The sequence below is a fragment of the Cupressus sempervirens genome, chromosome 8 (assembly GCF_028749045.1).
Source record: "Cupressus sempervirens isolate cs-2001-9-10 chromosome 8, ASM2874904v1, whole genome shotgun sequence".
NCBI classification, from domain to species: Eukaryota; Viridiplantae; Streptophyta; class Pinopsida; order Cupressales; family Cupressaceae; genus Cupressus; species Cupressus sempervirens.
The window spans coordinates 384,377,412-384,391,504 of NC_143125.1; the positions used below are offsets into that span (position 1 = coordinate 384,377,412).

At 38.7% G+C, this 14,093-nt stretch overlaps 1 protein-coding gene across 4 annotated transcripts in view; it reads right to left on the reverse strand.

Annotated features, from left to right (window-relative positions):
• The window catches only part of LOC149542907 (sodium-dependent phosphate transport protein 1, chloroplastic-like), a 330,548-nt gene extending 316,750 nt beyond the window's left edge, over nucleotides 1-13,798 (reverse strand). For all 4 annotated transcript variants that reach the window (XM_089797824.1, XM_089797823.1, XM_089797822.1 and 1 more), the window contains exon 1: nucleotides 13,726-13,798. In XM_089797824.1, the coding sequence (XP_089653950.1) occupies nucleotides 13,726-13,780 (55 nt within the window). In that variant the 5' untranslated portion in view covers nucleotides 13,781-13,798. The remainder of the gene's footprint in view (nucleotides 1-13,725) is intronic.
• Between the last annotated feature and the right edge of the window lie 295 nt (nucleotides 13,799-14,093).

Genomic DNA, 14,093 nt, shown 5'->3' on the forward strand with positions numbered 1-14,093 from the left:
CGGCTGAACAAAAAGGTGCTATTCAACATTCATGCATTGCGTATTCCTTGATTTTCTTTAAATAAATCTAAGTGCGGTCTGTATGGGCTGAGACACTGTTATCTAGCATTCCTTGCTATTTCCCTTAGATGGTTGTACAAATCATTTATGAATGCAAATAACGATTATTTTTTTGAACATTGTTGTTATTCACTATACCTACACGCATAAATGATTGCACGCTAAGTGTTTGAGGAAAAAATCCAAAGTCAGTTTGTAAAGGGCCATCTCAGTGGTATCAGAGCAGTAGTCCTGCCATCCTGATTGGGTAGAAATATTTTATGCAACCATATTCTCAGTATTATATTCGCAGGAGAACAATATTTAAGGACAGAGATATGGGTGAAAGACAATCACAGAGTCCACCGAGATTTCCCAGAGTCGATGATGATGAAACCAGAGAGTTTTACAGAATCATGACTACCGGACAACAAGAAATAGCTCAGTCACTACAAGCTTTGACTACCATAATGGAAAGAGTTGTTCAGCCCAAGATTCAGGAACAAGGAAGAGGCACATCTGATCACGATGATAGGAGTGTGGCAGGATCACAAGGTGCTCCTAGGCGCAGATCATGGACAGCAAATAGGCCTACTCGTCCCACCTTCCTAAGGGAAGAGGCTCAGGAGATGGGAGAAGACGATGTACCGGAAGATTTCCAGGATGATCTCAGGGCTGCTACTGCAGAATGGCAGGTATTACCCCCGCATGTGCGTGAACTATTGAACTTCGGTCGTTATTTAAACCAAAGAAGAGAACATATGAGGAGCAGCCGCCAGAATAGGAGGCCTAGAGGAGGATATGATAGTGAGTTACAGCGAGTTGTTAGCAAACTCACTTTACCATTTTTCGATGGTAGTGGTCAGATGACAGCACAAGCTTGGATTCATAAGTTGGACACCTTCCTAGCATTAAGACCTATGTCTGAAATAGATGCCATTAGGTATGCCACCTTGCATCTGGAAGGCGCAGCTCATGATTGGTGGTCACATGGAATGGTTACGTTGCAGCACAATCAGGTAACATCATATCAGGATTTCGTGGATAGATTGGTTGAACGTTTTGATAAGAAGGATCCAGAAATTTATTTTCGCGACCTTGCACAGTTAAGACAGACTGGCAATTTGGAGGTTTATATTAGTGAATTTCAAAGGTTGTCAGTCATGGTACCAGATGTATCGGAAAGGAGGTTAGTATCTTATTTACAGAGGGATTGTCTGAACCTCTTAAGGGATGGATTAAGGCCTTTGATCCACCAACACTGCAGGAAGCTATGAGGAATGCACGAAGTATGGAGCTTACAGCACCTACTAGCAGGTTCACTTCCAGGAGTACTACCTCTTTCAGAGACAATAGAAAGTTTGATAAGAATAAAGGGAAGAGCATAGAAACCAAAGGAAAATCTACTACACCACTGGATGCAGAAGCATTAAACGATTTGCGCAGGAAGAAGTTATGTTTCTATTGCAAAGGTCCATATGATAGGGATCATGTTTGTCCTCTGAGACCTAAAGGAAAAGCCAATAGGGTTATGTGGGCATATTACGAAGGGTCAAATTCCGACAGTACAGCAAAAGGAGATGATCACAGTAGCCCAGAGTCTGAGGGAGAAACAGGGAATTCAGAGCAAAAAGCGGAACCTGAATTGCATCTACAGCAGGGGCGTTTGTCTAGCATTCAGCAGGAAGCATCTTTTAGATTACGTGGTGTCCTAGCAGGACAGAAGGTGATCACATTGGTTGATACCGGAGCTACACATAACTTCATTGATGCACGATTGGTTGAGCGTCGTGGTATTAAGACAGAAGAATTTGAAGGTCTTCGAGTACAGGTTGCTGATGGATACACTCTTAAGTGTAACAGGATGGTTAGAGACATGCCTTTACGCCTGAATAATTATAAGTTCAAAGCGGATTACCATGTGGTCAATATGGGTGACTTGGATATCGTTTTGGGTATGACATGGTTACGTTTATTGGGTGAGGTCACGTTTCGACTTAAGGACATGGAGATCAAGTTCGAAGTAGATGGGAAGCAGCATGTGTTGAGAGCTATCCGGAATAGCGACATCCGAACGATTTCTCTTAGACGATTGGAAAGATTGGTGAGACATGAGGATATTGAATGGGCAGCCATGTGTACTCTCATACCTACACAGGAGGAACAACAGAAGACAGAATATCATCCTGACATACAAATATTGAGAGAGAAGTATAGTAAGGTATTCAGAGATATTCCACCTGGTACACCACCTGATAGAGGGATCGAGCACATCATCGAATTAGAAGAAGGTGCTAAACCAGTCATGATCACTCCATACAGGCATCCAAAGAGGCTCAAAGATGAAATAGAGAAAACCATCCAGGAGCTTCTCGTGATGGGACACATCAGACCTAGTAAGTCTCCTTTTGCTTCTTCGGTGGTTTTGGTTAAGAAGAAAGATGGTTCGTTACGGATGTGTATAGATTACAGGATGCTGAATAAGAAAACCATTAAGAATAGATATCCTATTCCACGGATTGATGAACTAATAGATGAACTACATGGGGCATGTTACTTCAGTAAGATTGATTTGAGATCAGGTTACCACCAAATTAGAGTCAGAGAACAGGACATAGAGAAGACTGCATTCAGATGTCATTATGGGCATTTTGAGTTTGTAGTAATGCCATTCGGGTTGACCAATGCACCAGCTACTTTCCAGTCTACCATGAATAAGGTCTTCCATCATCAGCTGAGAAAATTCGCGTTGGTATTCTTCGATGATATCCTGGTATACAGCCGAACATGGCATGAGCATATGGAGCATCTAGAGACAGTACTGAAGACCTTGCAAGCAGAGTCTTTGTATGCAAAAGAGTCTAAATGTGACTTAGGCATGATCGAATTATTATACTTGGGACATATTATCAGTAAAGAAGGGGTACGGATGGACCCTGATAAGATTAGTGCTATTATGGAGTGGCCTACTCCTGAGAACCTGATGCAGCTAAGAGGGTTCCTTGGTTTATGTGGTTTCTACCGCAGATTTGTTTGCGGATATTCGCGTCACGCGACTCCTATGACAGATTTGCTTAAAAAAGGAGCTTTCGTTTGGACAACAAAGGCACAGGCTTGTTTTGACAGATTTAAGGAGATCATGACTTCATGTCCGGTACTAGCATTGCCTGATTTCTCAAAGTCATTTGAACTCCAGTGTGATGCTTCAGGAGATGGTATTGGGGCTGTTTTGATGCAGGATAAACACCCAATTGCATATGAAAGCAGAAAACTCCGTGGGCCAGAAAAAACATTCAGCATATACGACAAGGAGATGTTAGCTATCATGCATGCATTAGCTAAATTCAGGCAGTACTTAGTAGGTGGCAAGTTTTGCATAAAAACTGACCACAACTGTTTAAGACATTTCCTTGGGCAGAGGGACCTCAATGATAGGCAGCAGAAATGGGTAAGTAAGTTGCAGGCTTATGACTTTGATATATCTTATGTTAAGGGCACACAGAATGTGGTAGTAGATGCTTTGTCACGCAGACCACATCTTAGTTCAATGATTGAGATCTCTGAGGACTGGAAACATCTGATTATTGCAGAATATGCCAGAGACTCATGGGCATCTGGAATAGTTGACGGGACAATTGTTGATACCAGGTATACACTTGTGGATGAGTTGATTATTTACAAAAACAGGATATTTTTAGTCCCAGGATCGAAGGTGAAGCAGTTTATTATGCGAGCTCTTCAGGATTCCCCTATAGCTGGTCACCCCGGATACTTTAAAACTTATAGACAAGTGCGAGAAAGGTTTACATGGAAGGGACTCAAGAAGGATGTTTTGCAATATGTTCGTGAGTGTTCTGTTTGTGAACAAAATAAACAAGAGCACACCTTTCCAGCGGGACTTCTACAGCCACTTCCCATTCCGCATCAGAAGTGGGAATGCATATCCATGGATTTCATCACCGGGTTGCCCAAGGCTCAGGGTCGAGATTGCATTTATGTAGTGGTAGATAGACTAACGAAATATGCTCATTTCTTTCCCATCACCACTACTTATACTGCAGTACAGGTAGCCGAGGTATTCTTCAGAGAGGTTTTCAGGTTACATGGGATACCACGCAGTATTGTTAGTGACAGGGATAGTAGATTCTTGAGTCATTTTTGGCAAGAGGTGTTCCGATTATGTGGCACTGAGCTCACACCCAGTACCAGTTATCACTCGCAAACCGATGGACAGACAGAGATAGTAAACAAATGGGTGGAAGGCTACTTGAGGAATTACGTGGCTGATCAGCAGAAGGCTTGGGTAAGATGGGTTTATTTGTGTGAGTATTGCTATAACACAACTTTCCACATGTCTATCCAGATGACACCTTTCCGAGCATTATATGGCTATGATACACCAAGTTTCATCGATTTGTTAATGGGTGATGTTCGGGTTCCACATGCCGGAGATTTAATGCAAGAAAGTAAAGACATTATTAGCTCTCTATGGGATAACATAGCTCGGGCACAGAATCAGTATAAGCAATATGCAGATCAAAAAAGGACGGAAAGGAGCTTTGTGGTAGGTGACATGGTTTACTTAATGCTTCAGCCATTTCGACAATCTACTCTCAAAAAGAGTGGGTGAGAAAAGCTTAAGCCCAGGTATTATGGACCTTTCAAGATCATCAGGCGAATAGGAGAATTGGCTTATGAGCTTGAGCTTCCAGCAGACAGCATAGTATATAATGTGTTTCATGTATCACGCCTCAAAAAGGCGTTGGGACAGAATGTGTTACCTTCTACAGTATTACCTCCCTTGGATGATGAAGGGAAATTGGTCCTAGTGCCGGAATTCATTTTAGAAAGCAGAGAAAAACAGCTCCGCAGAAGAGTAATCAGAGAATATTTGGTTAAGTGGAAGGATCTACTAGTCGAAGATGCTACTTGGGAAAATGAGACAATTTTGCAGCATCCAGCTTTGAGATTGCTTGAGGGCAAGCAATTTCAGGAAGGGCGGACTGTCATGTCCCCTTTTTAGCAACATAACTTTAACAGGAGATTTGCCTATCATCGACTCTCGTAGGCAAATGATTATGGGAAGAGGGTCATTTTTGTCTTCTGATAATTACAATTTTTCTCTCGAAGAATAATAATTAAGTGGGGCCTACTCGTTCTAATATTAAATTAAGGTTGTACTTTAACTTTATAAAGTTATTTATTTAATTTTATAAAGTTAATAATTGAAGTACATCATAAAAGATGATTCCGGAAAAACTTCCAGAAACTTCTCAACGAAGTGAATAAATAGAGGGCATAAGGCTCCCATTTGAAGAGGTAAGCGATTTTGTGAATTCGATTTCTATTCCATTTGGAGCGATTTGTAGCCATTCGGTCTGCAAATTCTCAGACTATCTTTGGGAACGATAACTCCCATTGATAAGCAATTTTGAGAGTGTGGAATATCACCCGAATTATTGCACTTTGGAGGTAGCATTCAGCTATTTCAAGTTGGGCGAAATTTGTGGCATAGGGGAAACATCCAAAGGATTTAAGTTAGAGGAATAAAATGCCATTTTCAGTGGTTATTGCAAGATTTGGGAAATTCAGTTCGAGCAAGGAGGCGGAATTATTTTCAGTAACTCGAATCACTAGCAGAGTCTCCTCCCGGCTAACATACGAGCAATCAGAACTACTGGTGTCACGTGATTACTCGTGCCTTATTAAAGATTAAACCTCGAGCCGAATAGAATATAACCGGCCACGCGATTGTGAACCAAGGCGAATTATAGTGGTTAAAAACGGCAGCCGCACCCAGTCTGGAAAATCGGATGGTATTTCGCGCGATTCTGGCAGCGAGCTAAGTGTTCATGAAGGGCATTCGGCAGCTTAAGCTGGGTACGATCTGATCCTATATTATCTGGCAGGTTTAATCGAACTTCTCTGATTTGGGCGGAACGACTAGCACGCCATTACAATAAGAGCGAGAAGTACATCAATCCCTAGCCGCTGGAGTCGGCAACTCAACACGATTTTAGCAAGAGCCGGCAGGGATTAATTCGACAGCTATCAGCAGGTTTACGGCTGAACAAAAAGGTGCTATTCAACATTCATGCATTGCGTATTCCTTGATTTTCTTTAAATAAATCTAAGTGCGGTCTGTATGGGCTGAGACACTGTTATCTAGCATTCCTTGCTATTTCCCTTAGATGGTTGTACAAATCGTTTATGAATGCAAATAACGATTATTTTTTTGAACATTGTTGTTATTCACTATACCTACACGCATAAATGATTGCACGCTAAGTGTTTGAGGAAAAAATCCAAAGTCAGTTTGTAAAGGGCCATCTCATGTTAATTGTGCATGAGTATCTTATTATGGTTTCTGATTATATTGCTCATATGGTTAAAGTTTAATAAGGTTGATAATGGTGATATTAGTTGGATAACTGATTCACCCCTCCCCCCCAGTTATATTGATGGACTATATATTCTAACAATTGGTATCAGAGCATTAGGTCCTTGAAGGATAAGCTTAACAGCTTTGGGAGATCAATGGCGAATCTTTTCAGAAAGGATAGTCCTAGATTTGATGGGCCAACTATGACAGTTGGAAGGAGAAGATCAAGACTCATCTATTATGCATGGGTTTGAGTTATTGACTCTTGACAAAGAGTAAGAAGGAGATTGTGAAAGAAGAAGAGCTCGAAGAATGCAATAAAGCAGAAAAAGATCTATTCATGTGTAACATGAGAGCTAGGATTTGTAGTTATTAAGGAAGATGATCTTGATAGAGAAATTAGAGAAGAAAAGGCTCTAGTTTCCCAAGTTGAAAAGAAATCTGACTAGATAATAGATAGTGGATGTTCACATCACATGACTAGTGATATGAGTAAATTTGTTAAGTTCAGGAATCATGATGGAGTATTGTTAGAGTTGGTAACAATGCAGCCTATTATATTAAAGGGATTGGATCCATTACTTTAGATGGAAGAACTAACACTAATGATGTTTATTTTGTTGATGGACTAAAGCATAACTTGTTGAGTGTTGGACAATTGGTGGATAAAGGTTATTAATTGCAGTTCACAGGAAAGACTTGCACCGTCATGGATAAGAATGATAAGATGTTTGAAATAGGGGCAAGGTCAAGAGTAATGTATTTCAATTGAATCTTACTGATTTAGTTGCAAAAGTGGATAACAGTTGGTTAGGGAATAGAAAATTTTGTCATATAAACTTTGATAATATTGTGAAGATTAGATATACATTTACATTTAGAGACTTGCCTAAGATTACAAAGCCTACTAACATTGTTTGCAAAGAGTGTATTTTGGCTAAGCAGAAGAAAGTATCATTTCCCTGCAAGAAGTTCACCACTACAGAGAAGTTGGAAATTGTTTATAAAGATTTGAGTGGTCCTACCAAAACAAGAGGATTCTATGGTGAAAGGTATTCCATGATTTGTGTTGATGATTTCACTAGAATGATGTGGGTAGCATTTCTTAAAGAAAAATCTGAAGCTATTGAGAAGTTTAAGATATTTAAGAATAGAGTTTAGAATGAATCTGGTGTTAAGATAAAATGTTTGTGATCTGATAGAGGAGGAGAATTCACATTACATCTAGAGAGTTTAACATGTTTTGTGAAGAGAATGGAATCAAAAGACAGTTATCTTCACCCAGGACTCCTGAGCAAAATGGGATTGCAAAAAGAAGGGTCAGATCAGTTTCAGAGGTAGCAAGAGTGATGTTGTTTGAAAATGATGTATCCAAGACATTTTGGAGAAAAACAGTCAATACATTAGTGTACACTATGAACAAAGTACAAATCAGAAAAGGTATGAGCCAAACCCCTTATGAATTATGGTTTGGTCATTCACCATCAATTAAATATTTCAAAATATTTGGAAGCAAATGTTACATTAAGAGAGATGATGACATTGGAAAGTTTGATCCAAGATGTGATGAAGGTATGTTTCTCGACTATTCATTGAAAAGTAAGGCATACAAATGTTTTAATCACAATACCAAGATTATAGTTGAGAACGCAAATGTAAAGATTGATGAAAAGTTTGGAACTAAGGAAAAGATGGTAGACTATAATTCTAATGAAGAAGAAGATAATTCTGGAATTGTTAGAAAGGATGTTGAAGTTTTCTTTGAGACTAACAATGATCTGCAGAATGATGTACAAATTGTTGAGCAAAGAGGAGAACAAAGATCTAAACGAGGAGAAGAGATAAGAGTTGAGTTAGCAACTCCTACATCTAATAAGAATATGACAAAGAATCACCCTCCAGAGCAGATAATTGGAAGTAAAGACAAAGGTGTGATGACAAGAAACAGAGTTAATGAGGAATTACGTCTGATTTCTCAAGTTGAGCCTAAAAGTGCAGATGAAGCATGTAAAGATGATCATTGGATTCAAGCAATGAAGGAAGAATTGGATCAAATTGTGAAGAATGAAACATGGGAGTTAGTTCCTAGACCTAAAGATAATAATGTGATAGGAACCAAATGAATATTCAGAAACAAGATGAATGAACAAAGTGAAGTCATGAGCAACAAGGCTAGACTTGTGTGCAAAGGATATTCACAACAAGAAAGCATAGATTATGAGGAGACTTATGCCCCTGTAGCCAGAATGGAAGCAGTAAGAATGTTTTTGGCTTATGCAGCAAATAAGAAATTCAAAGTATATTAGATGGATGTTAAATCAACTTTCCTGAATGGAGAACTTGGAGAAGAGGTATACATTGAGCAGCCTGAAGGTTTCCCTCTGACAGAAGACCAAGAGATGGTATGCATACTATAGAAAGCTCTATATGGTCTAAAACAAGCACCTAGAACCTAGTATGCAAGGTTAGATAAGTATTTGACAAAGCTTGGATTTGTTAAAGGTACGACAGATGGTAATTTGTATTTGAGAGAAATTGAAAATGGTTTGTTGATCATAGTAATATTTGTTGATGACATAATATTTTGAGGCAATGATGAAGCAAGTGATAAGTTTGCTAAAGCGATGAAGAATGAGTTTGAAATGAGTATGATAGGAGAAATAAAGTTTTTCCTAAGATTGTAGATTGTACAAAATAGTGATGGTATTTTCATTTCACAAGCTAAGTACTTGAAGACTTGTTGAAGAGATTTGGATTGGAGACTTGTAAATCTGTTGGTACACCTATGATAACTGGTCAGAAGTTATTTAGCAAGGATGAGACACCTACAATTTAGCAGAAGAAGTACTGATCCATGACTGGAGGTTTGCAATATTTGATGCACACCAAACCAGATATAGCAAATGCAGTTGGGATTGTAGCTAGATTTCAAGCTAATCCTAAAGAGTCATTATGCAATAGTAAAGAGGATATTCAGAGATTTGAAAGGAACGTCTGATTATCAAAATTGTTATGATAGATCAAATGATTTTACTCTATGTGCTTATATTGATGCGGATTGGGGGCAGTATGGATGACAGAAAGAGCACCAGTAGTGGAGCATTTTTCCTTGGAGGAAGATTGGTTTCTTGGTTGAGTAAGAAACAAGATTGCATTTCACAAAGTACAGCTGAGGCAGAGTATGTAGCAACAGCAAATAATTGTAATCAAGTTATGTGGATGAAGCAGATGCTGAAAAATATTGGGATTGAGTTTATAGAACCTGTTATCATACTATGTGATAACAAAAGTACAGTAAGTATGTTTAAGAATCATGTATTGCACTCTAAGACTAAGCATGTATCCATTAAGTATCATGTCTTGAGAAAGAAGGCAGCAGAAAAAGAGATCAGAATGGAGTATGTGAGTACTAAAGATTAAATTGCAGATCTCTTTACGAAGCCCTTACCTCAAGATACATTTGAGTACTTGAGAGGTATGCTTGGGGTTATGCCCTTCCCTACTTCTGAGTAGATGATGCAGAGAGTGCATCAGTCTAGTGCTACAAAGCATGAGAGTATCTATGATGAAATGAGTCATTAAGGACTCTTGGTATTTGGTATTTGATATTTGGTAATTGAATAGTGTCTTTGGACACTCGAGCTGGTTATACATTGGAGCAATATATTGACATAATGAGGTCTTTGTCATTGATGTCAATGGTGGAGAAATATGCATGAAAAACATCTCCTAAGAATGTATGGGGGAGAGATATTTATTAGAGAAATTTAGAAAGATTCATGTAAGGATGAAAGAGGAATATCTCTATGGGGGAGATATATATGGTTAGTTGTTTACTGTGAACAACTGTGGCCAATCCTAAGAAGATGATGAACAGAGCAGTGCTCCAGAGGATTTCAAATTTGATTGATAAAGAGGATTTGAAAAGTTGAGAACAGCAGCTGCAGCAGAGTGCTATTTGGTATTCTTGGAACTTAGATGTTTTTCATCTATGTTGCCATCAGTGTCAAAGGGGGAGATTGTTAGCATGAATGTTGATGATACTACTTTGGGGGAGTACCCTAAACATTGGAGAGTATTGACATGTTGCATTCATTACTATGTTTGTCATTGATGTCAACATAGATCTTAGTTGTACAGACAAGGATTTGATTGTCTGATGATGGACGGTCATGGACATGTTCTACGCTATGTCCTAATGGCATGGTTAAGTGTGAGTGATGTAAGTTGAAGATGTGCAGAAGTTGTACCTGATTTACTGAGAACAGTACAAAGACAGAGTGCTCGAAAAGGAGTTTATGATGTTTGTATTATATCTTTCATCTAAGATCTAATAAGAAAATGCACGGTCAGCCAGTGACTCATGACAGTCTGATGATGACAACAACAGATGCACAAGCTCTAGCATCACACGTGTAAGAAGTTGTATAGACTGTGAGCCAATAATGCTATTGTAATTGTAAATTAATTAGTTATCTTATTATAATTAATTAGGAAAGCCTTAAGGCCGACTCAAGGAATTATTTTGAAGATGTGATATAAAGGAAATTTGTTTTCCTTGTTTGTAATGCAAGTGGAATGGGAAGGAATTAACTAAGTGTGAAAAGGAGCAAAGTGTTTACTGAATGCGAGTAAGCGATCCAAGGGATTGTTGGATGTGAGTTTTGTGATCTGGTTACAAGATCTAAAGGAGCAAAAGTTCGATTGACAAGATAGAGAAAGAGGAAGGAAGGACATTTCATTTCTATTATTCTGCAAGGAATAATACAGAGATCATTTGGGCAGTGAGTTCATTGATCTTAACCTTGAAGTTGTTTGGGTAGTAGGTCCAACTCCTAATATGGTTGGCACAACTCCTAACAGGGTTGGAATCTCCTAACAAAGACTAATATTATCTATATTCCCCAGGGACGCATCCCCCCCCAAAAAAAGCCAGTGTTTCGGGGACGGGGACTTCCCCGTCCCGGAGACATCATTGGAGACTTGCATCCATCCCCAAGTTTTTAACACAAAAAATTTTAAAAATAAACAAAAATGTCACTTTTGTCATCCCCATTTGTTGTCCCTCGCCGTCCCCAAAATCGGCAAAAAAATTGCCATCCTGGAAACCCGTCCCACTGTCCCCTACCGTCCCCATCCCAGAAACTCGAGGGAACATAGGATATTATTGAGTGTTGTTATAAACTCCTAATTAGGTCCATTGTCTAACAAGGAATCTTTATATTAGTACATCATCTTGTGATACGATCCCCACCGGGGTTTTCCCTCTCATCAAGGGTTTCCCTAGTTAACATATCTGGTGTTAATTGTGCATGAGTATCTTGTTATGATTTCTGATTATATTGCTCATATAGTTAAAGTTTAATAAGGTTGATAATTGTGATATTAGTTGGATAACTGATTCACGCGCCCCCGTCCCCCAGTTATATTGGTGGACTATATATTCTAACACCTTGTTTGTGATTATATTGCTCATATAGTTAAAGTTTAATAAGGTTGATAATTCTGATATTAGTTGAATAACTAATTCAAACCACCCCCCCCCCCCCCCCCCCCCCCCACCCCCACCCCAATCCTCAGTTATATTGGTGGACTATATATTCTAACACCTTGTTACTCCTAGTTGTGGTTTTCATTGTGTGATTCTTGTTGCATGGCTTGGACAGATCTCTTTGAGGTCCCTCCAACTATGAGTGCACCATTATTAGTCAAGTGAGGTACAAAGAACACATCATTGAAGGGGCCACCTCAATATAAATAGATCCCTTCCCAAATACATTCATATATGTATGATTGACTATTAAAACAAGTGGCATGCTGCAAGGCTCAAATGATGATAACATAGACTACAAGTAAGCCACACGATGAGAATCTCTTGAATTTAGAAGCCATCTCCCAAATCATGATTTGTGGTAGCACAAAGAGCTTGTCCTTGTTCTTACTCATCCCAAAAGTGTGACTCTTTTCCTTATCATTTTTTTTTGTTTTTTTCATAAGGAGCTGAAGCAGAAATAGACATTCTTGAAGGTCGAATGATTTTAATTTTCTCAAGAAGATGCTTCAATTCATCAATATCCTTATAATAATAGTGTTCTTCAAGTCCCATCTTCTTGCAATATGGGACAAGTGGGCTTCTCATTCTTAGATGATTCCTCCTTAGGAGAGGATGTACAAACTCCTTAAGGAGAGGAGGATTATGCTCTATCCTTGTGTTGTTTAGGCGTTGATTGCCTCGGATTCTTAATGGAATCTTTGTCATGGCTAGCCACCAAAGCATTTTAGTTCTTAAGAATATGCAAAATAATAAAACCGTACTGTCTTCCATAAATTTTGAAGCTTAAACTTTGAAACTTAAACTGCACTATAAAATTCAAGCGACCGCAACTTTAAATAAGTACTCCTAAAAATATTCACAGCACCCACTGAAATTTTTAAGGGGGCTATTTCCATGGTACCGCAGTCTAATTTTCATCTGAAGTAAGGACTTTATAGTTTTGTAGTGTATTCACAAACCAGAAAGAAAAAAAATTAGAACTTAAGAAAAAATAGAATGGTAAGCTCTCCTCATTTAGCTGCAAATGAGTAGATTGTGTTAATAATTTGTCTGGCCCTCATGTAGAGACACAGAGCAAAGCCCTCGCTAAATTTGTAATTGTATTCATATGCATCTATAAAAAAGTTATGTTCTTTCACTCTAAATTTTACTTTAACTCGCTCAATTCGTCCTTTAGCTCATTTATATGTATTCCATCAGCAATCAAGAAGCGCTTTGAACACACCCTAGAAAAACAATATGTTGAAGATGCTAAAGTTGGACAACATCACCCTTAACATGTACATCGTCCTCTGATTTGTGCACGTAGCATAAATGTCCAGAAGCAGCTTCTCCCGTTGTTCAACAGTGCATGTTATCTAGTTAGTTTGTCATCTACATATAAAAAATTGAGTGACTGTTTGAGGGTATCTTGCTTAAAGAACATGCAATAAAACCAATCTAAACAAAATTACAACCAAGAATGAATTGATGGAAATGCTTCGTGATTGCAACTCGAAAGGGCCTGAATGGAAGTTGACGCAGTTTGCTGAAATGTATTGCTGTTTATATTTATTTGCACACTAAAATGCTATTGATGTGATTGTCCTGTTATATTATAAGCGTCAATTGTTAAATGTCAACCATATACAGCTTACTTTAAATGCTACAGAAATAAGCTAAAAGAGAGGTAAAACTAAAATGCATTGCATTTAATTTCCTAACACCGTCTGTATCTCCTTGATTGAAGTGTGCAGAAGGAAAGGAGTACCTGGACGTGAAATACAAGCGAGAGGTCCGTGGGAGAGAAATGCTGTGGTACCCATGTCCGTGCCTCTGCCTTTGCTTTTGCCTAAGCCTGGGCAAATTTATTTAATGTGCAAAAAAGCACGTATAGGAAGAGCAGAGGCCACAGCCCACACATACTAAATGTGTGGCTCTTCTTCCTGTCTCTTGCCATGTCCGCATTACACGTGGAACCGTCTCTCCCTCTCTTACCCCTCCTCTGTTTCCTCTTCCCCCTAAATTCATTATTTTAGCACAAAATCACTCTATACTATATTATCCTTTATGTAGATGTTTAAATTCTTATTAGTTCTGCCAAGAATACTTATGCATCCATGTCAATTCATTAACACT